This window comes from Gymnoscopelus microlampas (genome assembly GCF_963454915.1).
Source record: "Gymnoscopelus microlampas genome assembly, chromosome: 5".
NCBI classification, from domain to species: domain Eukaryota; kingdom Metazoa; phylum Chordata; class Actinopteri; order Myctophiformes; family Myctophidae; genus Gymnoscopelus; species Gymnoscopelus microlampas.
The window spans coordinates 40,484,154-40,507,815 of NC_139942.1; the positions used below are offsets into that span (position 1 = coordinate 40,484,154).

The 23,662-nt window shown below is 41.5% G+C and overlaps 4 protein-coding genes across 5 annotated transcripts; 1 reads left to right on the top strand and 3 right to left on the bottom strand.

Moving 5' to 3' along the window:
* Positions 1-78: 78 nt before the first annotated feature.
* On the bottom strand, positions 79-3,111 carry rpl37a (ribosomal protein L37a). Its single transcript, XM_084058380.1, has 4 exons — positions 3,064-3,111; positions 1,718-1,846; positions 1,252-1,334; positions 79-222 (listed from the first exon to the last, which is right to left on the bottom strand). The coding sequence occupies exons 1-4, from the start codon at positions 3,064-3,066 to the stop codon at positions 159-161; spliced, it is 279 nt and encodes a 92-aa protein (XP_083914506.1). The 5' UTR covers positions 3,067-3,111; the 3' UTR covers positions 79-158.
* Positions 3,112-3,889: 778 nt separating this feature from the next.
* On the top strand, positions 3,890-7,402 carry cfap410 (cilia and flagella associated protein 410). The gene is made up of 7 exons (XM_084058377.1): positions 3,890-4,139; positions 4,260-4,278; positions 4,390-4,436; positions 4,594-4,823; positions 5,492-5,642; positions 5,760-5,859; positions 6,259-7,402. Exons 1-7 carry the CDS (start codon positions 4,063-4,065, stop codon positions 6,448-6,450), a joined length of 816 nt encoding a protein of 271 aa, XP_083914503.1. The 5' UTR covers positions 3,890-4,062; the 3' UTR covers positions 6,451-7,402.
* Positions 7,403-16,926, bottom strand: orc2 (origin recognition complex, subunit 2). Of its 2 annotated transcripts, none has more exons than XM_084058353.1 (17): positions 16,821-16,926; positions 16,539-16,613; positions 15,986-16,138; positions 15,261-15,347; positions 15,039-15,128; positions 14,897-14,928; positions 14,730-14,787; positions 13,855-14,060; positions 11,363-11,461; positions 11,161-11,270; positions 10,321-10,453; positions 9,497-9,593; positions 9,170-9,316; positions 8,516-8,687; positions 8,325-8,386; positions 8,089-8,207; positions 7,403-7,767 (listed from the first exon to the last, which is right to left on the bottom strand). In XM_084058353.1, exons 2-17 carry the CDS (start codon positions 16,609-16,611, stop codon positions 7,687-7,689), a joined length of 1,719 nt encoding a protein of 572 aa, XP_083914479.1. In that variant the 5' UTR covers positions 16,612-16,613; positions 16,821-16,926; the 3' UTR covers positions 7,403-7,686. The 2 variants fall into 2 exon arrangements, with proteins under 2 accessions (XP_083914479.1, XP_083914478.1); XM_084058352.1 differs by having other exon boundaries at positions 15,261-15,350.
* Positions 16,927-17,736: 810 nt separating this feature from the next.
* On the bottom strand, positions 17,737-22,651 carry LOC311046182 (D-serine dehydratase). The gene is made up of 9 exons (XM_084058361.1): positions 22,495-22,651; positions 21,816-21,945; positions 21,412-21,562; positions 20,908-21,088; positions 19,378-19,496; positions 18,989-19,115; positions 18,648-18,710; positions 17,991-18,096; positions 17,737-17,898 (listed from the first exon to the last, which is right to left on the bottom strand). The coding sequence occupies exons 1-9, from the start codon at positions 22,638-22,640 to the stop codon at positions 17,809-17,811; spliced, it is 1,113 nt and encodes a 370-aa protein (XP_083914487.1). The 5' UTR covers positions 22,641-22,651; the 3' UTR covers positions 17,737-17,808.
* Between the last annotated feature and the right edge of the window lie 1,011 nt (positions 22,652-23,662).

Below are 23,662 nucleotides of genomic sequence, written 5' to 3' on the forward strand. Positions count from 1 at the left end.
GCTGAGTAAGATTCCTCAGTGATTTGTTTCCTTATAAACACTGTATAACACATTTCTGTACAAAGACAAACACAGGACTCCGCTCCAGACTGCTTTATTTAGATGTTGAACTTGCATTGTCCAGTATATACGGAATAAAACTCAATAAAAGTCCCCGTTTACTGGTCCTTCAGCTCCCTCAGTCTCCTGATGGCCGACTTGACTGTGACAGCAGAAGTTGTGCTGAAAATGAGAAATATAAAACTTAGAAATAAACAGTACCTGACAAAAGACTAATACTTTACATCAGTGGCTGCATTTGAACCATAAACAGTCATCCTGACATCAGTTGAAAAATTCCATTAAGAAACTTCCAACCTTACATTTTAAACGTCCAATTAAAAAAAAAAGGTTTCTCGATTGTATTGTATTCAGTCAAGTATTACACATAATTTGTGTTTATAGAGGCCTGGTAATATCATCTAGGGCTAGGCCAATGCATGCAAAGATTATTGTGCCCATCAAATATACTGTAATAGTAGCAGACTATAAAACTATATCTAGGTCAAAAGTGACTTAACAGCAAGTCAAGTATATTTCCAGACCTGTAAAGGAACTCTGACCATAATATGAAATATTTTCTGAACTGTAATAAGGTAATTGGAATATCTGACAAGGCAGATTAAATGTGATGAACAGCATCTAAATGGAGCATTTTATTAAACTGATAAACAATTTAAACCGAAACTTGCCCATTCAGAATGAAATATCATTACTTTTGGAATGGAAAATGGGAGAAGCCATAACCTGGAATCTTTAAGGATACTTTTGTGGCCACTCTTAGCAAACAGCCATTAATACAGTAGAATGTTTATAATGCATATGCATTCAGATTGATGATACCATGCAGTTAGCTGTAAATAAGGCGAGACAGCCTTTTCAAGATTAGAGTGAGAGATATTAATAACTCAATCATCAAACCTGAGCCATTACCTATACAAATCTGAAACCCCCAAGCTCAACACAGGAACTGCTTGTACCATGTCAAGGTATGCTGCCCTTATTTAACACTTATTGACTTTGGAATATGAGCGCATAGGAAAGACCCAAAATCAGACAGTTTCATATGCAGTTCTAATAGTAGTAACTAAGTTGACAGTTTGAACCATGTCAAGCAACTATGTATAGTGTGAACGTTTGCTGATCCACATTTGTTCTGAGTGAGTCATTTGTCCAAAAGAATACCACATAAAAGGACATAGAAACACTTACTTGTATGTCCAAGCACCTCCAGCCACGGTCTTCATGCAGGATCCGCAGTGCCAGATGCCCACAGCACGCCTCTTCATCTTTGTCTGTGTACATAGGACACATCATTTACTATTTAAGCATTATGCAGAGCGACTTACAGTGCACGATTAGAATCAATGGCATGAACCCTTGTCAAACAAGAGAGTAAATGGTCAAGTTCATCATGTTCATGTTCATCTGCATAGTAGAACAAGCATCTATCAAAAAAGTGATAGAATTCAGGAGTGTCTTAAGAGCTGAACATATTAAATATCACTTCATTAAATCAATTTCAACATGGCTATGATCTTTGTTTCAAAGCGTTCTTGCAAATATCCACAGCATTCACTTTTAAAGATTTCAAAAGCAATCTTTTCCAAAGATGATTCTTGGCATAACAGTATCTACATCTGGATGTTGACAGAACTTCTCACAAGGTTCTCCTCACCTTGCCACAGAAGGAGCAGGTATATTTTGAGTGCTGGCTGATCTCAATTTTCTTCACCATCTTCCTCAGCGACGCGCCATAACGCGTGCCGTATTTACCAACGATCCCCACCTTCTTGGTACGTTTGGCCTGAGGATATAAAGAACAATGCATTATTAAGATTACCTTAATATATGCTGGTACACGCAGTTAAATTATGACAAGTTTGAGCCAGTTGTAGGTACCAGGGCCTAATGCACTGGTTTTGGTGAACCGAGTACACAGGACCCCAAAGGAAACAAGCCATAGCACCTTCTTGGGTATAACCCTCTTAGCAGACCTTGTATTGAACTGTACTTTCAACTGCTAAGTATTAAATCAATCAAGTTTCCAAAGGGGGGGGGCACACAGGGTCCTTGCGGTGGTTCCAGGGGGTCTCCATGTAAATTATGTTAGGAACCTGGGACCAAGACCCTTAGGGGCATCAGAGTTAACTAATGGAACCAATCCATATTCAGTACAGTTGATAGATATGCATCTATTAGTACACACAGTTATACGATATTATCGTGTGCATCGGGCCCCAGTGATAAAACAAACGCTTCAAATTGAGGTCTGTGCTCTGTGGGTGTAGGCCAATGCTTCTCAAACTGTTTTTTTAGGGAGATTAAAGAGTTTCAAAAATCACTGCCCCGTTTCATCCGCAATGACAGCACCTTGTGCAGTCATTTACAAACTGTATTGGTTAATATATTGGGAGGGCTTTGCAAGCACCGTGTCTGTCTAGAACCTCGGTTCAATATCTGTACACACTCATTGCAACAGCCACGAAATGTCACGGTTATCAAACGGTATTGGTTAATATATTGGGAGGGCTTTGCAAACACCGTGTCTGTCTAGAACCTCGGTTCAATATCTGAACACACTCATTGCAACAGCCACGAAATGTCACGGTTATCAAAGGGTATTGGTTAATATATTGGGAGGGCTTTGCAAGCACCGTGTCTGTCTAGAACCTCGATTTAATATATGTACACACTCATTGCAACAGCCACGAAATGTCACGGTTATCAAATAGCATTTTATGTTTCACTTTACACCGACAAAAGCAAACGAGCCGGGTGTCGGCACTCGGCAGTGGGCTAATGCTAGCCGAGCGGCGGTGCACTGTAGGCGGCCATTGCTGTCCTACTACTTGACATGAAAACATCTCCGTTCATCCTTCTAAAATTAAAATTCAAACTTCAATACTGTGTACGTTAAATAAATGGGTACACTCCCGAGACTTCAGTGGTATGAATATGGATCATATTGTACGTTTATTTGATAGATTGACACGGATTTGTAAAGGGACATATTGGGCTCACCATCGTATCAGTGGAGACGTAGGTCCAAAGAGGAAGAGGCCAGGGCGCAGGCGCGGTTTATCCATGTCGGTCGCAATGCTTTGTGGGGCTTGTAGTTTGCTGAATTAATGCGGCTGATCTGAAACTGAACGGATGTATTTGGTAATATTATGTTGTCGTTTACAAGAGCCACGAGGCGTTTTGTGATTTTTTTGGGGGGGGCTACGATCATTATTTTTTTAATCATAAAAGAAAAAGGTTTTGGAAAGTGTCAAACTCAAACTGGTTACTACCATGGTTACTACGGACGCTACGGAAGGCAAGCGCATGCGCAGTGTAGACATCAACAACGTCTCATCAGTGTTGCCATGTCTGCTTATTATAAGCGACTTTGGGCTTGTTTTTCTGTAAAGTTGCTTTTACAACTAGTTGCGGGTTGCGTTTTTGTTGGGCATGTTTTTAAACTGTAATCATTTGGGCAAATTCTTTTAAATGATTGTTTAAACCAGTTCTCAAACATTTGCATGTCAAGGAAGGACCGAGGACGGCTTAGGACGCCCAAATTAATTTATTTCTCTGCAGACCCCCATCTGAAAAAAAAATGTAGCTTTCAAATATATTCCAAATGTTTCACTTTTTCTCAAATAGCAGATCTACAAACTCACAACAACACGTCGCGTTGTGAGCTTGTGGATTGGCTATTTTCAAATAGAAATAGCCAATAAAGTGCTTTATGTGGCAGTGGCTCTAGTCTAGTAGTGGCTTCTTTTGGGCTTGTTTCCATAGACCTGGCTGCTTATTTCTCTCACAAAATCGGGCAACAGTGCATCTCATTCAGACAGGGCAAGGCTATGATGGAGGCAGCGTTTGTTGTTGTTGAATGTAATGTTCGTCCAGCTAAACAACTGTCATGCAGGCGAACTTATTAGAACCCCTTTGTTTACGGTGTACTGAGCATATTTTCCTTCTGTAAAAAAAACTAAAAACAAAACAAAACAACGTGTATAAACACGACACAGCATGAAGTTAACACGTAAACTGGTGCTTGCTAAGGCAAAGGCCTCCGACTTGGACAGTGTGAAGAAATTAAACTGCTGGTAGGTGGGACAAATATTTGTTTGTACAAATATCTGTGTTTTGCTTGCAGACAGTAGATTGTTTTTGTCTAACAATAACTTCTTATCATCTTTTTCATTCTCTGCAATTTGTTTGTGCAGGGGCTGCAGCCTGACTGATGTGAGTTACTAAGACTTTTACTGTCTGACAGTACTATCAGATGCTGAAACTCTTTAATTCCCAGTATTTATCCTACTAAATGATTAACTGTTTCTCATACTCTAATTCCAGATTTCAATCTTCTCTCAAATACCCCACATTGAGGTTCTGACACTCAGGTTAGTGCACCCAAACATATACATTCACACACTTGAAAGTGCATGAGTACATATTGTATGTATCATGATGATCATTCATAAATCATAGGTCATCATAGGTCTAATATTTTTTCTTCCATCAACCTGGCTTTCACTCCCTCTTCTTCTCTTTGTGTAGTGTCAATAGCATCTCATCCCTCTCTCCTCTTGCTGGCTGTCTCTCCCTGTGTGAGCTCTACCTGAGACGGAATATGATCCCCAACCTGTCGGAGCTGTCTCATCTCCGTTCCTTAACGCGCCTGAAAGTGCTCTGGTTGGCCGAGAATCCCTGTTGCGGAACCGACCTGAACCAATACCGGCTCACTGTCTTACGCTGCCTTCCCCGCCTTCAAAAGCTGGACAATCAAGGCGAGTCTGTAGTGTTTGGAGATGTACCGATACCATTATTTCCTTCCTGATACCGATTCCGATACCCATAACTTGAGTATCGGTCGATACCGAGTACCAATCCGATACCAGTGTGTAATTCAAACAAATCTAAGACAGTGGCTCTCAAAGTGGGGTCCAGGGACCCTCTTGAGAACCACTTATATAAGGAATAAACAAAAAATCCATTAATAATTGTTAAAGTGCAGCTACAAGTTGGTAAAATAATAATGTAAATAGTACAGAGTATAAAACAGGTAGTGCAACATCAACTGAAGCAACCAAAATCTATTACTATCATGAAATATCATCATGTGATAAATTATGTGGTATCAGAATGGCATAGACTGGCATACTCACGATACCAGCATTTTAGGGAGTATCGGCACCAGTATCGGAACAACTATAGTAGTGTTGTACTTATGCTGTATTTCTGTTGAGCTATAATTGTGTTGGATGAAGTGGCTTAGACCCATAACATTTCTTATATAAGAAAGCTCAGATAAAAGCTCCCACACAAAAAGACCTGCCAAAAGAAATTTGGTGATGGAAAATCATTAGGGCTGGGAGGACATTGATGTGATGAGGGTGGAATAATGCTGATACCACTGGATCAGTAATCAACAACTGATTTGTGTTTATTCTCATAGTAGTGACAGAGGATGAACTGACACTAGCTCTTGTGGAGGGGGAGGAGATTACTGCACCTCCTGTCACAGTCCAGAACCAGATTTCAACCATTGGAATGACTGATGCAGAGACAGAGAACGACCCGCTCAACTATAACATGGAGGAAACCAAGTAAGGCCCTGCGTACGGCTGCCAACACTCACAGGTTTTATCCACTCTGCTGGGAACACATAAGCGTGGGTGGATGGGAGCTTAACCACAGTAACAATTTTTTTCCTGTTTGTGTAGTAAAATCAGGGAACAGTTGGGGATGAAGCCTCTTCCCAGGGACAAGTTTCCATCCCTCTCATCCCCATCACCCAGAGAGTCCAGAAGAGCTATAAAAAAGGTCAGTGCTGCTTAGCCTCCACCTCAGTAGCCTTGTGGTTAGAGTGTTCCCTGAGACTGGGAGGTAGGGGTTCAATCCCGGTCAAGTCATATCAAAGGCACTCCGTCTCAAGGGTTGGATTGGAGGTAAGTCCCTGCGACATACTAGCATTATGTCCAAGGGATGTACTTTTACTTCAAGCTGCCTCTCACTAAGGAAACAGGAGATAGGCTCCTGATCTATGGGCCACCACCATACGCCATATTGACAAGACAGGGTGTTTTTCTTTCATAGCTGTAAGAAAAGCTCATTATTGGTTTTGTAAGCTGTGCTGCACTCAAACATCACAGAAGATTGAACTGTACTCTTGGAGGTAAATGTGTACTTGTCTATGTTAAATAAAATCATTTTATTTTCCAGACGCACACACTTGAGGCAATACTGCTACTGCTCACGGATTTGGATGAAGAAGAGCTCCACATCGTACACACAGCGACCCATAACAAATTGAGTTCCTACACACTCAATAACGAAACACTGATGGGTTCCCAGATTGCCGAAACACTGACAAACTCCCTGCACACAGAGAAAGCTGCTGACATAGAACACTGAGATGTTCCACAGCATCCCATATATCACTCTCTCTGGGGTCAACTCTGCCCCCCCCCCCCCCCCTCCCCTCCCCTCCCCTCCCCCAATATCCATCAAATGTGGAAAAATGTTGGAAGACAGTTGGAAGTGGAAAAGGGTTTAAGATATCCCTGTCCCTCTCGTAACTCGGTAATGCATGGTGCTATTCAAGTTACACCCTCGGCAATTTGTGATCCACTTGTTATTTTCGATTTGGAACAGTAGTGGTCGTTTTCCCTGGCTTGCATTTCTTTAGCAGCATGCCTACCTGCCTTTTTTGAACAAAATGTGTTTTGGGGTGCCTGGTAGCAGCCAGTTAGTGCATTGAATGTTTAGAACACCAAGGGACCTTATTTAGTTAAAGGTTCTTGTTAATACTTTTGGTTAAATAATCAAAAACCCAGACAGTCGTAACTTTTTACCCTGGCGTCCCTATTTTGGGCATGGCATAGGGCAGGCCAAACATTAAAAAAATAACAGATCTAGTGAGCTTGTAGATTGGCTTCTTTTGCACGACTCAATACTAGGGCTGAATGATGTTGGGGGGATTTATTTTTATATTGCAATGTTTTTTTCAATATAAAAAGCAGGAGTTATGTAATTTCACCAGATAGGATAGGCCTTTCTTTACCTTATTGATCGCATGAGGGAAATGCAGTCACCATGGCATAGGAAGAAAATGATATAGGCAGATCTGCATGCATCTAAATACACAAACTGGTTTTAGAGGGTGAAAGAGAGATACATTTGCTCCATTTGAGCCGTGAGAACCCTTGTTTGAATCCAACTCTCAGGTGCATGTCTACCCTAGGTTTCCCGTCTACACTATCCAAATAAAGCATAAAATGCCAAAAATGAATCTTTTACAATAATTTATGTTTTGCTAGATGTAAATAAGACTATTTGTGTAAATAAAGAAAAAATGCAAAGTAAAGAGTTTGTTACTGTTTATTTTAAATAGAAAATACAGACAACTGTCATACAGTACAACAATGTGAGAATGACAGTGCTATGTAATGACAATGAAAAATTATTTCATGATTATCTCGACATTGGGTATAAACCATCATTTCCCCCGATGTGATGAATCGATACAGATTGTGTCCATCATGGAGAAGAATTCTCTTCTTCGATCTTGGCTGCAGGCAGGGTGGAACAGGGACGTAAGCATCCAGGTAGCCCCATAGCATTGTTACGCAGCCTCTACACAGACCTTTCTCACTCCACTTCCTTCTCCAGGAAATCCATCAGTGTGCCCGTTTCAACAGGGACCAACAGGTACTCTACTCCGTCGGCACCCTGGGGAATAATGGGAAAGTAGTATTAGTATGCACCAACTCGCAGCAAGCAGCACACAAAGACTTGCGACACATAGTCAGGGTTTGAAAACAATTTGTGCTAATCAGTTTAACCACTTAAGCCCTCTGTACTTAAGTGGCCCTTATGTACTTTGTTGTACAAGGAATAGTGAAAATAGCTGCTCTACAAGCTCACAACAGCAATGCATTATGAGCTTGTAGATCGTATATTTTTAAGTTTTGACAATTTTTGCATATAATGACATGCCCAAAATAGGGACGCCAGGGTGAAATGGGTAATGAAGGAGGAGGGTGAGTCAACCTTGCGTGTCCGGATGAGTTTGTGGTCTTTGAACTCCGTCAGCTGGGTCCTTAGTGTGAGGTCAGAGTTTACCAAGAACGCCTCTCGACAGCGTTGGTAGAAATCTTGGAATGACAATCCTATGAGCAGCACAAAAAGACAAAATACAATAAAATCCCATGCACACCGATATAAAAGTACAACAGCAATACAGCATAGCATCATTATCAGAAATCACATCTTTGGAGGATAGGTACCTGTGTATGAAGGGTTGTCTTTGTTTTCCAACTGAAATTCCACCAGCAGCTTGAAAATCCCTCTGTGAAAAGGCAGAAGACGTAGCCATCATGGAAACATCAGATAAAATATTACACAATTCCTTTCAGTTCCAAGGTGTGTGTGTGTGTGTGTGTGTGTGTGTGTGTGTGTGTGTGTGTGTGTGTGTTACCTGGCATTGGATGTTAAACTACGGAGAACATGTGTGAGGGAGGACAAAGCCAGTGCCCCAGTCTGTTGTACCAGGAGAGAGTTTTCATACGAAGTCTCCTCCACGTAACGCTGGAATGTCACACACTCCCACCACAGCCAGTTGAACTGGCTCAGTTTACATTGGTCCCACACTGGAAAACCGAAAAGACAAAAGTTTAGTGGACTGACGTAAACAGCTAGGCCTGTCACAATTATTACCATGTTGAAAAATGTTCATACATTTTCAAAAATAGTGGAAATAGCAGATCTACAAGCTCACGTATCGCTCGAAGATCGCCTATTTCCACTATTAATATTTCTTTGAAAGTATAGTTAGTAAATATCAGTCATTTCTTTGTATATTTAGGTTATGTGCCATATCTGCCATGTGCAACTTCAAAGCCAAACAGAAATGTGTTTTTTATTCATATGTTCCAGTCAAACACAATTAAAAACGACAAACACAATTAAAATCGTTAATCGCAATTATTTGAGTGACAATTAAAAGTCATGTAAAATGTAATAATCGTGACAGCCCTATAAACAGCTAAAGTAAATTTGTGAAAGACATTAAGACCAGCCAACAAAGAAGCTGGTTTACTGCCCTGAACTTAAAATAGTAATTCAAACATACCCAAAGGGGCATTAATATGGTCAATGGAGGCCACCAGGTGCAGGTTGGGAATAGATGCCAGCTGTCCCAGTGCACTCTGGGTCTTCTCTCCTCTGAGCATTGGTCCGTCAATGTTATGGATAATTAAGTACACATGGAGATCTGGTGCTGAGGACACACACACACACACACACACACACACACACACACACACACACACACACACACACACACAGATTGCTAGAAGCAGCACACCATAGGGCCACAATACCCGTGTGGTACATATGATTTCATCTCATATTCACACATACAAACAGCACACACAGTATACACTGTAGAAACACTTACTGTCTTTGAGAGTTTGGGTGATGTGTTGGATCTGATCTGAGGGGGTTCGGAAAGTCCCTTGGTGTTCTAGAACCTCAGACGTTAGAGTATTTAAGATCTGCAGCGAAAGCATACACAGAGACAATAAGAACAACCATAATATGATAATATATATAATATACATATTACCATCTTTGCCAGCATTTCCCCCATGTATTTCTAGCAGTAGTGCTGTATGTTATTTTGGTTGTGTTTCAACAAAACCCGATTATTGTTTTCATGTGATTGTATTCCTACAATGTTCTTATTTGACTACTTTAAGAAAAGAACAAAATTGTAAAAGTTACACCTCTTCACGCCTGTATTTAAGGCAGCTATTTAGGGTTTAAATAGTTAAACCACTCCCTAATTTCTCTTTCATTCCAACACGTGTGTGTCTGTGTGTGTGTGTGTGTGTGTGTGCCAAGCCACAGCTGAATCACTATGGAAGATCACCGACAACCTGGTTTTATTTAAGAGTGTACGGTGTACTATCCACTTGAACCCTAGCATCCCTATTCTGGGAGAAATGGTCGGCGAAAACAGCTGATCTACAAGCTCACAACGTGCGCAAGTTGTGAGCTTACAAAACAGCTAGTTGGTTCCAAACTTTTTAGCCCAAGACCCAAAAGAACATTTGCCCGGGACTGAAACTAGTGAAATAGCAGATCTACAAGCTCACAACGCGTCGCTAATAAAGAAAAACATCACATGGATGCAACTGGGACGTAGTGGGAAAAAAGTGGGACATTTACTTGACCCATAAAAATTGGTGTTTGGGAAACAGTGGTTCATTGGATACTAACTGATTTGAGGGTGATGGAAGGGAAGAATCCATTGACCACCATATGGACATCATGGGACAGCTGAGACAAACGGAACTCCTCCAGAAGAGCCTTCTTACTGCCCAGACCATAGACCACAACACTGAAACCTAGCCTGAGGACACACACACACACAGTTGAAAAACTGTCTCTCCCTTTGAATGCAATCATTCTACAACCCCTATGGCTAAAGGCTGATTTATACAATGATTTTTTACAGACGTCTAACGGCCGATCTACACCAGACTTTTCAAAGCACGTGTATGCGTGGAATTTGATGCGCGCGTACAGTGCGTTTGGAAAGATCCAATTGATATCAATGATACTGGTTACACCAGGCGCGTGGATACACAAGCCCCGCATAAGCAGGCTTTAAAGTAGGACTGGATCTAAAACTGTGTGTGTTCGTACATGCGTGTGTGTGTGTGTGTGTGTGTGTGTGTGTGTGTGTGTGTGTGTGTGTGTGTGTGTGTGTGTGTGTGTGTGTGTGTGTGTGTGTGTGTGTGTGTGTGTGTGTGTGTGTGTGTGTGTGTGTGTGTGTGTGTGTGTGTGTGCGCGTGTTGCTTTGAAAAGTCTGGTGTAGATCGGCCGTAATGCAGCGATTCCCAACCCATGAGGATATTGTAAGTGGGCCCCCAAATAGTTTTAACATAATATTAAAAATAAATCAATGACTATTTTTTTTATTTTCCCTTTAAAACCTTGAAAAGGTTGTTTTCATTGTGATACCGATAAACAGGGATCATTAAAATAAACACGCTGGGAAAACAGTATCACCATGTAAACCTAGAAGGAAGAAGAAGGAGGGAAAAAAGCACTCACTGTAACTGCAGCATCCATTTGCTAAAGTGCTTCAGGTGCTTTTTATGGAGCTGCTGGATCTCTGGTGCGTAACATGAGGGTTTTCCTTCTAAAACCCGGAATAACGTCTCCTGAACAACATACACACATACATGTCAATAATATGACACTTTCCACCCAGTTGAATATGCATGCACAGTGACTGTTAGGTACACTGACTGACCCGGTCCAGTTTAGGAGTGTGTAAGCGCTGGAGGGTTCGGTCTGACGTCAAGACCTTTGAACTGCCGTGGGCTTCAAAATACTCTTCAACCAAGCTGGACTAGAAGGGACAGAGCATAATTTTAACAATGCCATGAAAGAGCACGCACACACACACAAATTACATGTCACCATTATTGTGGCAGACATAATTGTAATAATATTATTGTGATAATCAAAATATGCTTAAAACTTAAAATGCCACTTTTGTTAACCACTTGAACACCCAGCATCCCTATTCTGGGGGTAACGTTCGCCAAAAATAGCCGATCTACAAGCTGACAACACGTTGCAACGCATTGAGTCAGCTAAATCAGCTATTTTTAGCAAATCGATTTGTGTAGTGAAATAACAGCGTACCAAAGTATAGAGGGTTCAAGTGGTGTTCATTGACTCTGTTCTTAATATCGCTCAGCCTGTCTGTTTTGAATCATCAGACATTTGTAATGACTTCCTGCACTTTTTCATTGACAAGGTGGTAAATACAAGGGCCCTCATCTCTGCTCCTGCCTCTGACCCCTCTGTTTGTGTCCCTTGCCCCGCCGTGCTCAGCTCGTTCGAACCTGTAACACTGTCCTTTTTGGAGGATATAGTCAGCCACATAAAGGCCTCAGGTTCGCCTCACGACGTCATTCCGGCGCGCCTCTTTAAAGAGGTTTTCCCCAGCGTAGCTCACGTGGTCCTGAACATCATAAATAGCAGTCTCTCTTCTGGTCTTGTTCCCACGTGTTTTAAACATGCTGTAGTGCAACCACTGCTGAAGAAGCCAGGCCTCGACCCCACTGTGTTGGCCCATTTTCGGCCCATATCGAAATTGCCTTTTATCTCTAAGGTACTAGAAAAGGCTGTCTATGCCCAGCTACAGTCTTTTCTAGAGGAGCATAACATCCCTGAGGTCTTCCAATCTGGCTTTAAAACCCGGCATAGTACCGAGTCTGCACTAGTAAGGGTATTTAACGACATCCTCCGAGCAAATGATGCGGGCGACCATGTAATTCTTGTCCTGCTGGACTTGACGGCTGCGTTCGACACAGTGGACCACAACGTCCTGCTCTGGCGTCTGCAGCACCTTGTGGGTATCCACGGAACTGCGCTAGGGTGGTTCAGGTCCTACCTGACGGGCAGAACCATGTCTGTCAGCGCTGCTGGCTCTGAATCCGCCCCGGCGCCGTTGGCGTATGGTGTTCCACAGGGCTCTATTTTAGCCCCAGTGCTCTTCTCTCTCTATCTCCTGCCGCTAGGGTCCATCCTCAGGAAACATGGCATTTTGTTCCATTTTTATGCCGATGACAGCCAAATCTATGTCCCCTTAAAAAAGAAAGATGCTGAACCTAAAGCTCTTCTCTCTTGCCTCGAGGACATTAAAGCCTGGATGGCCCTAAGCTTTCTAAGCTTCAATGAAAAGAAAACTGAGGTGGTGGTGTTTGCCCCAAATGGTTCTGGTAACCCCCCTCCCTTTGATCTAGGCCCCCTGGCACAGTTTGTGAAGCCAACAGTCTCCAACCTGGGTTTTAAAATGGACAACGACTTCAAGCTAGATCGCCAAATTAGTTCAGTGGTGAAGTCTAGCTTTTTTCATCTGAGACAGTTGGCAAAAGTAAAACCCTTGGTATCCACCCAGCACTTTGAGACAGTAATCCATGCCTTTATTACATCTCGGCTGGATTACTGTAACGCCCTCTACCTTGGAGCCAGTCAGTCTTCCCTTGCTCGGCTCCAGCTGATTCAGAACGCTGCTGCCCGATTGCTAACTGGCACACGTAGGAGAGAGCATATAACTCCCATCCTCGCCTCTCTCCACTGGCTGCCCGTGCAATTTAGAATCCAGTTCAAGGTTCTGCTTTTTACTTTTAAAGCCTTAAATGGTCTCGCCCCTCCATACCTCTCTGAGCTCCTCCCCCCCCGCACTCCTGCCCGCTCCCTCAGGTCAGCTGACCAGATGCTGCTGGAGGTCCCGTGGGCGAACCGGAAGCTTAGAGGGGACAGAGCTTTTTCAGTCGCTGCCCCCAAGCTCTGGAACGATCTTCCCCTGCAGATTAAGCAGGCCCCCTCTCTGGCCATTTTTAAATCCTCGCTTAAAACGCACTTTTATTCTTTGGCTTTTAACACAGCATGAGACCTCTTTTTCTGAACTAGCCCCCCTCCTTTTCTTGTTCTGTGTTTGTCTTTGTATTCTGTGTTTTTAATCTTTGTTTTTACATACTGTATTACCTATGCACTGTACAGCACTTTGTGGCAGCTGTGGTTGTTTTAAATGTGCTATATAAATAAAGTTGAGTTGAGTTGAGTTGAGTACTGAATTTGCAGCTCAACAAAAGGTAATTCATCCTAGTGTATGACGGAGGACAATTTCACGATAAATTAAAATCTCTGCGATATGATTATTGTGAGCGTTTTTTTATCACGATAAACAATAATAACGATTATCGTCCCATCCCCATCACACACACCTACCTGGGCGGGGGGTTCTGGGATACTTTTGCTCTTCTTAGCAGGGGTCTTGTACAGGGCTGCAGACTGGGATTTGCTGGGTGTTCTAAGTTGTTTTATATTTTCCTTGTCCTTTTCTTCATTCCTTCCCTTATCCTCCTCTTCCTCATCATCTTCCCCTGAATCTGATGGTGACAGTTCACTGTCGCTGTCTGCCTGCAGGCTGGGGGCTGCAAACATGAAGCACATTTTGATGAAAATAATAAAATATATACAGTTCATACCTGTACAGTATAGGCCTATTCATCATAAATCACAAAACAATTTATTCCTCCATTGCAATCAATGAACGCATGGGAATTTGACTTGGCGGCAGCAGTGAAGGTACACAATACACATAGTAAGAGCAGACACCAGTACAATTGCACTTTTGTGTGGAGAGTAGCTCAGTCAACGTTGACGGGAATGTGGTACAAAATGGTTCAAGACCGTATAGAAAACAAGGAGTCTCACAAACACAGAATGATGCAAGTATCACAATGTGACATTAGCCTACACAGTTGGAAGCTTTATGAGTGAGCGTGAGTGTGTGTAAAAACAACGCATTATGAGAGACCACCAGGGGAGATAATTGAATTTTCCTATAAAAAAAAAAGGAGGGAACTGCCGTCGTTTTTCCTTTTTATCCTTCATACATATGTTTTGCATTTGATGATGTATTATTGTTTTATTTCCATGCTATGTTGATGAATTGGATACATACATACATACATACAATACAAGTCGCCAGGACTTTTTTGTTTTATCCTTTTAGCCTTAATGTCTGACTGTACCATGTGCCGTTTACATTTTTGACTAATAAAGTATTCAATCAACCAATCAATGACGTTGTAACTCACCTGTTATCCTCTTCCTGAGTCTGTGGGGTGTTGTGGAGACAAACTGCACCTTCTTGCCCTGTCAGGTAAAACAAGAAATAGCAGATGTTATACTCAGAAAATACACTACACTACAGCACAGCTACCAGTCAAAGCCTGATAAATAAATAAATATCACTTGGTCTGACCTTCTGCGGTGTCCTGCTTTCACTTGCCTGCTCTAGAAAGAGAGACATGGTTTGAAGGAGAGTGAGATGCATATGGTTGGAAGTAGACATACAAAACAATAAGTACCAAAAAGAAAGTTAGAGAATGTGTGTTTTGACTCACTGCGGCCCACGCGGGCAGGAGTGGAGGGTTCCGGTTCAGAACTCGTACTGAAGGTCACGCTTTTCCCGGGTGTCCGCGCCAACTCATTTGCTACAAGCAAGAAGGTGAAAAAGGCATGTCACCATGACAAAAAAGCAAGCCAATTACCAGATAAAAATGTCGCCATCTGCATCTCTGACAGACAAACCGTAGAGTTTTGCGGTGAAAGACCTGCCGTCTCACCTGTCTGTGCCATTCCGTGGGAACGTTTGATTTTCTGGAAGGTGAAGACGGAGGCTCCTGCCACTCCAGACACACTCCAGTCATCACCTTCTGCAGGGCCAAGAAGAAGTATTATTCGCTGTATACTAGGGCATCACGATACAGAGGCCACAATACGATATGTATTGTGATACGCATTACGCATTGATTTTGAATAATGACTGTCTCTCACAAAATTGACTTTTGCAGAGTCCTAGACCACCGATTGCCGATGTTTTGACCAATACAGTCCGATTTATTTTTTGTTTCCAACTCAATTTGAAAAACTTAGTTGATAACATTTAAACAAAAGGCAAAGAAATACATACAAATAAAAATAATTAATGTTTTGATGGATAAATGTAAAATATTTAATCATTAATAAATGCAAATGAAATACTCTCTTAATTTTCTTTTTACCTCAACTCATGTCTGAGTCTCAGACACACCATAGCTGATGTTTGTTTTGTTTTTTGCCGTGTCACAGCATTTCCTGCCATATCGATATGGTAGCCTCTGCATCGATACGATTATTGCCTTATCGATTAATTGAGCACAGCCCTACTGTACACCATTTGTAAATATTGCCTATAACTGTATGTTGATGGACATACAACTTTCCTTAACTATTCTTACAGTGAATATAATTTTGTTTTACTAATTTTCACAGACACACACACTTATTTTTTTAATACATTTCCAATAACCTTCTGTGTTGTCTGTTGTTCCCAACGCCTGGACATAGTTCTGCTCGTTGAGGACTTCATCATCCTCATCTTCATCCTTCTCTCTATCTTGTCGGCTGGCAGGGATCTTTAACTTCACGATCTTCTGAATAGAGTCACTGTTGCCACGCACACCTTCATGGATACACGCACAAAATATGACAGAAATTAAGACAAAGATAAAACAAGTGGAGCAACTTACACGTCAAGTCCGGGGACCCCTTTGGTCCATGGGTTGGGGTTGGTCTAGCCCCTTTCGGGACCCTGTTTACATTTTTTGTATACAAAAAAGGTAAACAGGGTCCCGAAAGGGTCTAGGGTTGGTCCCAACTTAGCCCTGAAACATGACTGTCATACAAGCGTCATGTGAACCATGGCTAGTCCCAACTAAATGACTGATAGGATTGATAGGACTAAATGACCCCTTGTGTACACAGTTTGTACTCAGAGTTAAATTAAAAGGTTGAGAATTGAACAATATGTGGATTTCTTTTTCAGTAGCATTGAAAACAACACTATTCGTCAGATACTATACCTCCATCCTGTTTGTCTACGATGTGTTCAAAAACGTCTGCATCGGCCACAAATTTCACCTCCAAAACACTCATAGCTAAAAGAGAACAAATTACGTTAGCATCTCCTAACAGCGCCACTATCATCAACACTAGCGACCTTTAAATGCCATTAAATATGAACACCGTCGTTACCAAACAGAACAGTTAACATACACGCCGACAGAGAGCGCACAACACATAACAAATGACTGCATTAAACACGAGGAAAAGTCACAGGCTACTAACTATACACAGCGACTTACTTAATGTTCCTTCTATCGACAGAAGACGTAAACAAAACTATTTAGAAACTGGAAAACTAATGACATGCGTAATGTGACAGATTCCGCGCCATCCTCTGAAGTTTTTAAACCACGTGACAAGTCATAGGCCAATCAAAACATCGCATCTGGTAAAACATCATTTCCCAAGATGCCTGTTGTGTCGTTCAGTATTTAAAGGGGTCCGACAATTTCTTATCCAGTCAAAACGTTCCGACTTAGTTGCAAATAACTTCTATTTTGTAGTACTGTATAGTTTGCACAAATAAGACAATAATGAGAATTTAGACGCAGGTTCATATTTTGGAGAGGCTTTTAATTAATAATATATACAGTTGGTTAATTAATCAATATACTTAATGCACGCAAATATGCTGTCAAATTGCCTGAATTTACGTATGGAATTGTATTTGTATTACTGGTAATACATCAGTGCTGGTAGTGGCATCTTTAATGTGAAGCTACTGATTCATTGTAGGTTGGTTGTAGTGTAAAAGGAGAACACAGGTCCCCCCCCCCCCCCACACACACACACACACACCTCTCTGTTGTTTCACTTGATTTATTTCACAATCGCAAAATCACAATCACAATTTTGAAATTGAAGATTGTGAAAATACCAAAGCCATACTGCAAAGCAATCAAATAACAGGGAATGGCAGGCAGGCAGGCGGGCGGGCAGACAAACACACACACACACACACACACACACACACACACACACACACACACACACACACACACACACACACACACACACACACAGAGAGGAGAGAGGAGAGAGAGAGAGAGAGAGAGAGACAGAGAGAGAGAGAGACAGAGAGAGAGAGCAGCAAGTGAAAACAAAGACTCTTATTGATTCCATAAAAAGTCTCATCATAGCAAATTTCTGTTGAAGACACAGCAACACATGGAACATACATGTGGATCTTGTGGAAGGGTATGTTTCCACAATCACCTGCCCCACCATTCACCAACCACGTGTGGGTGTCCACTTCCCCACCAAACGTCCCAAAGAGTGGATGTGATACACTGGATGCATCATCGCTGTAGCACACGACTGTAGAGATTAACAGAAGCAGTTACAAGGACAAGAAGCCAATAAAAGCACACAACTCCACACAGAATAGTGAGCACTGTACATGTACTAACATGGTAGGGGATCAGCCTGAGCAGAGAACCCAAAGGGTATTTGCTGTAATCCAGTGTGCCCGAGATGGGCTCCACTCTACCATGCTCCTGTGTCATAGAGAGTAATCTGCAGGGAAGACAGGGAGAAAATGTAAGTCTGATTTACAATATACGACTGTGTAGCGACAGTCATGCGCGGAAAATAGCCACTTTTCAAGTTTACAATGCGTCGTATCGTGTTGCGATGCAATGTGTTGTGAGCTTGTAGATCGGCTATGGTCAGCATTTATGCCTATCAGCTTCTTTTTTAGAACCACTTCTTCAAGCACACATGTCAAGAAAGGCTTTCTTAATGTGTCCTTGTTTCTTTTATTTTTCAGAACATTCTTATTTCATCTTATTGTAAGTGCCTTGTGTTTTTATTGCATATGTAAAGAGCAATGTAAACTTTTGGCTTAAGCGCCATATAAATAAATCTATTACAATCCTACTATCTTTTTCATTTGATAGCTTATTTAGAAAACAGAGTGAGGGTAGTCATGCAAGGCGTGGAGGGAGTTGGATTCTAACTTGGGTTCTTGCGACTCACAAGGACCATCTGGACAGTGCCGTAGCTGGTACACCACCAGGCGGCCCATGATTATACAATCAGGATTAATATGGATTCATTGACATTACTTGAGGTTCAGGTGTCCTTCAATCATGGCATATCCTGTGGGAAGTTTTCCAGCTCCATCCAAACTAAGGTGGAGGTAAATAGAGGACAAAAAAACTGATGATCGTACAAACAACAAGAATATTTCAATCAAGGGTACACAACGGTACATAAGGTAGTATACTTTAAATTCCTGAGTGTTCATTTGACACAAATGGATACCTACAGGTCTGTAACTCTTAGAGTGTACAAATGGAGCCATAAGGGTCCATTTGGTTCCATATGTACACTCTCAGAGTTAAATGAACACTCGAGATTTTACTGTGCACAGGAATAATATATAACGGCCCCACAATAATGGTACCTGAGTCCAGTCCAGCCACAGTCAATTAGCAGCTGGTTCCTGTGTGGACTGTGGCCAATGACCCTGGTCAGAACACGCACAGCCACATCGTCCAGACTGCATGAGCCAATCACAGACTGCTGCACATCTGATGACACACACAAATGACAAGTGACTGTGTTGCCACGCTCTCCAAGTCTTGCTTCAATGGAAAAGCAATGCGCACACACACACGCACGCACACACACACACACACACACACACACACACACACACACACACACACACACACACACACACACACACACACACACACACACACACACACACACACACACACACACACACACACACACACACACACACACACACACACACACACACACACACACACACACACACACACACACCATAGAAGGCGTAGTTCCCAGGATGCACCTCACTGAGTTGGGCCATTTCTTTGATCGGGTGGCTACAGGAGGGCGTGGAGCCAATACTTGACTTACAGTTGATGCCAAGAGCCTTCAATCTGGAAATGTTTACAAAATACAAAATGAATAAATGTGTTGCAATAACACACACATCATGACTTTCCATGGATATCAGATTCTGTTTTTTCACTGTTGATTTTTGTGGAACACTGTGCATGGCTCTTGGTTGACTAATGTTGAAATACATTATATGTTTTTATAAGACACTTCTATTATGGATAAAAGTGATATTTCAACATACTGTATTTCACCAATAGATGCTTTAGAGCTTGGTTTCAAGTCAGGGATAAAGACAGTTAATAATAACACCCTGGCAAGTTACATTTCAAAGTACTGGTATTTGAACAGATATCAAAAGTATCTGTTCAAATCATTTTAATAGTATGACATCAAAACACATTGGCTGTTACTGCGCTATACTGTAACATTCTAAAACCTGATTTAGAGTACAGTGAGTATAAACTAAGTAAAACTGCAACTCCATACGTTTCATGTAAAGGCCCACAGCCCACTTAGTACAGTGTGTGAGCAATGCCGCTTGAGTTCTGAACACAAAGGTACGTATGGATCTGTTCTGAATGGGAGCATAAATGGGCCTACACCCAGGATTAAAACTCCTTCGCCAGGGGAGACATTGAGCTTATGGGCTTCAGGCAGTACTACCTGTCAATCAGTAGGTGTAGTACCTGACACCAGGGTTTTACTTCCTCAGTGGAAGAGTAGGAAGACCACCTCCTCCAACCACTGCAGATGTGCTAGTCATATTTGCATGAACAGTATGTTCATGCAAACGCTACCATACAGATTGGTTGAAATAACGTTTTATTAATTACAATAAGTTATGGATTGCAGCTTTAAGACTTTAACCACCTTTTACATCTACAGATATATAGTATCTGTATACTAGGGATGGGTATTGGCAAGAATCTCACGATACGTATCACGATACTTGGGTCACGATACGATTATATAACGATATATTGCGATACGATACATATTGCCATATATTACGATATTATTGCGATATTTTGCGATATCAAGATATATTGCGATACTATACATATTGCAATATATTGCGATATATACATATATCACAACTACATATTGTATATATATACACTACATTGAGTAGCTGCAGATCAGTGACAGGTTTTTCGAATGTTTTTTCATAAAGCCTGTATCTGAAAAAAAATCGCGATTTGACGGCCTGGAGTATCGATACAGTATCGCGAAATAAAATATCGCGATATATCGCAAAATCGATAATATTGCCCATCCCTACTGTATACCGTAGGTTTAAAGTGGTTAAACTTATTTTGATGCAATATATATTAACTGATTTTTGCTGGGGACTCCCTGGAACGCCTTCAAGGATCCCTGGGGGTCCCCAGACCCCACTTTGAGAACCACTGACCTACGTACAGTATGTGCATGTTTTGTATGCCTTACTTTTCCATAAACTGCAGAACCAATGAGGTGGTTTCCCGGGCAACGTCTTGTATTTGCTCCACACCTCTACAGTGGTAAGTGTTCCCACAGTGGGCGTACACTCCTGTGAGCTCCACTCCCTCAGCCTCAGAGATGGCTTTAGCCAATGTCAGCGCTTCTGGTTCTGAGTGCAACACACCCGCTAGGCCACAAAACACAACACAAAAGCAACTCAGCGGATGGCAGTGGACAGTAACGAAATACACTTACTTGAGTGCTTTAGCACTGTAAGTAATTTTACTTGAGGATCTGTACTTTACTTGAGTATTTGTACTTTTGACTACTTCAGTATTTTTAAAAGCAAGAACTCCTGTACTTTAACTGAAGTACAAATGAGAAACTTTCACTTGTAGTATATATCCATTTCACTCAAGTACTGGGGTTGAATACTTTATCCACCAAACGGTGGACCGTGTCAGCTCAAAGGCAGATATGTCTAGATCTTCTGGTCATATAGTCTCCTACCTCGTCCGTTACCACAGTCTAGTTTAAGCCACACGTGCCATTTGCGTCCGGTTCTCAGCGGTCTCTTCTTGAGCTGCTCCAGAGCATCGTTGTGATCCAACAAAACCTGAAAGAGACCCAACGTCTCCGACAGGACTGCACATCGTTCCACCTACACACAAATACCGTACATGCATGTGTGTGTGTGTGTGTGTGTGCGCAATTGTGCATGCACACGCACACGCACACACACACAGGTTTTACTATATTGGTGGGGACGTCATAATAAATGTGTATTACTGTAAAATGTTTCTTATACAGTATGTCTACCGAAATCTTTTCCCAACTGCAACCCTAAAAAGATTCAAAAACATGTTTCACATGAGGACAGAAGGTAGTGGAGTAAAGCACAGCTGAGAGAGTACCTTATCAAAGGGAACAGAGTATGCATAGAGAATGTCATCAAATCCATTTTCAGCATAGAACGATGCTTCAGCCAGCGTGGAAACTACAATACACCTCCGTGAGCCACCTGTCATTATATCAGCACACTCACTACACACACACACACACACACACACACACACACACACACACACACACACACACACACACACACACACACACACACACACACACAGTTTTCTAAATGCATAAAACTCTTTTGAAAATAGCAGATCTACAAGCTCAAAACGTGTCGCAATGTGACGTGTTGTGAGCTTGTAGATCGGCTATTTTCAAATAGCCGAAGTGGGCTGAAGTGACTTCATGATGTTTGTTTTGTAATAATAATCAAAATGTATTATTATTATTATTACTAAGTGACTAGTAACTAAAGTTTTCATATAATTGTAGTGGAGTAAAAGTACAATATTTTACTCTGAGATGTAGTGGGGTACAACTAAAAGTATTGAAAATTGTAAATACAGAAGAAAGTAAAAACACCTCAAAATTGAACAGTACTTACAGTACTTTGAGTACATGTACTACTTAGTTACTTTACACCACTGCGTTAGTATCAGTATCTAATACCCATATCTAATACCCATTTGAATCAAAGATTAATATCTGCCTATGTATGCTTTATTTTCATTCATACTGTACATGGTTTTGTGGGTTTTCATGTGTGGTCTAAGCTGCACTCCCAGGCTCTGACAGCGCTCCAGCATCCTCTGTGCATTCCTACGGACAATGTCCACATCCACCACCAGTGCAGGGGTACAGAGGGCTGTTATGGGGTCTCCTTCCATTGTGATGGATGGTGCTGGGCTGGGGAACACACAACCTACACAGAATTCCCCCCCAATTAGATTATTGCACATGACTAGTCTTCTCAGCTCAGAAAGTGGAACACTGAAAGACAAGGCAAAACTGACAAAGGTGTGTTTCCAATTATTCCAAAAATATGTGCAAAGTAGAGGTTTACTCACTGTTGTGAAGGCAATAAAGCTTTAGGTTTATCAGTAGTAGTAGTAGTAGTAGTAGTAGTAGCAGCAGCAGCTTATTTATAACTCAGAGTAGTAGTTTAGCAGTGGTGCCTGCTTGCTTGCTCTTCTGCCACAGACCTTTGAGCTGGCTTCTACGGTGTCCTTGTTGGGTCAAACCGTTTCCCTATCTCTGTAGTAGGCTGTAGCAGTGATGGAAGAAGTACTCACATGTTTTCCTTAAGTAAAAGTGTCAATGCGGCAATGTAGATGTACTCTGTTACAAGTAGAAGACCTGTATTCAAAATGTAGCCTACTTGAGTAAAAGTACAAAAGTATCGGCATCAACATATACTTAAAGTACCAAAAGTAACACATTATGCAACATGTCCCATTTCACAAGTTCAACATTTATTGAGAAAAAAAAAACGTTTGAAAATAGCAGATCTACAAGCTCACAACCCGTCATTGTAGATCGCCTATTTTCAAATGGCCGAAATATATAGGGCTGAAGTGGTTGCGTTTTGGAATAATAATCAAAATCTACAAAGTAATTAGTAACTAAAGTTTTCATATAATTGTAGTGGAGTAAAAGTACAACATTTTCGGTAGCGGGGTAGAAGTGAAAGAATTGAACATTGTAAATACTGAAGAAAGTAAAAATACCTAAACATTTTACAGTACTTGAGTACATAGTTACTTTACACCACTGGGCTGTATCTACCACGTCCACCAGCTAGGCTTATAGTTGTCACTTGGATTAAGTGTAGAAATTGTGTAGACCTGGCACTTTCTTTCTGTCTGTCTGTCTTTCTTTCTTTCTTTCTTTCTTTCTTTCTTATTTCTTA

Bases quoted from the DNA above. Each gene is read 5' to 3' on its own strand.
- rpl37a (XM_084058380.1), bottom strand. The intron at 1,335-1,717 runs GTGAGGAGAACC...CTATGTACACAG, and splicing joins CCTGCTCCTTCTGTGGCAAG to ACAAAGATGAAGAGGCGTGC. The intron at 223-1,251 runs GTAAGTGTTTCT...TCTCATTTTCAG, and splicing joins GGAGGTGCTTGGACATACAA to CACAACTTCTGCTGTCACAG.
- cfap410 (XM_084058377.1), top strand. From the start codon at position 4,063: ATGAAGTTAACACGTAAACTGGTGCTTGCTAAGGCAAAGGCCTCCGAC. The intron at 5,643-5,759 runs GTAAGGCCCTGC...CTGTTTGTGTAG, and splicing joins TATAACATGGAGGAAACCAA to TAAAATCAGGGAACAGTTGG. The intron at 5,860-6,258 runs GTCAGTGCTGCT...TTTATTTTCCAG, and splicing joins CCAGAAGAGCTATAAAAAAG to ACGCACACACTTGAGGCAAT.
- orc2 (XM_084058352.1), bottom strand. From the start codon at position 16,611: ATGAGTGTTTTGGAGGTGAAATTTGTGGCCGATGCAGACGTTTTTGAA. The intron at 8,688-9,169 runs GTATGTTTGAAT...TCGGTTTTCCAG, and splicing joins CCATATTAATGCCCCTTTGG to TGTGGGACCAATGTAAACTG. The intron at 8,208-8,324 runs GTACCTATCCTC...TGCTGCTCATAG, and splicing joins AGACAACCCTTCATACACAG to GATTGTCATTCCAAGATTTC.
- LOC311046182 (XM_084058361.1), bottom strand. From the start codon at position 22,640: ATGGAAGGAGACCCCATAACAGCCCTCTGTACCCCTGCACTGGTGGTG. The intron at 21,946-22,494 runs GTACAGTATGAA...GTGTGTGTGTAG, and splicing joins ATGAAAACCCACAAAACCAT to TGAGTGTGCTGATATAATGA. The intron at 19,116-19,377 runs GTGTGTGTGTGT...GTGTGTCATCAG, and splicing joins TGGGAACTACGCCTTCTATG to ATGTGCAGCAGTCTGTGATT.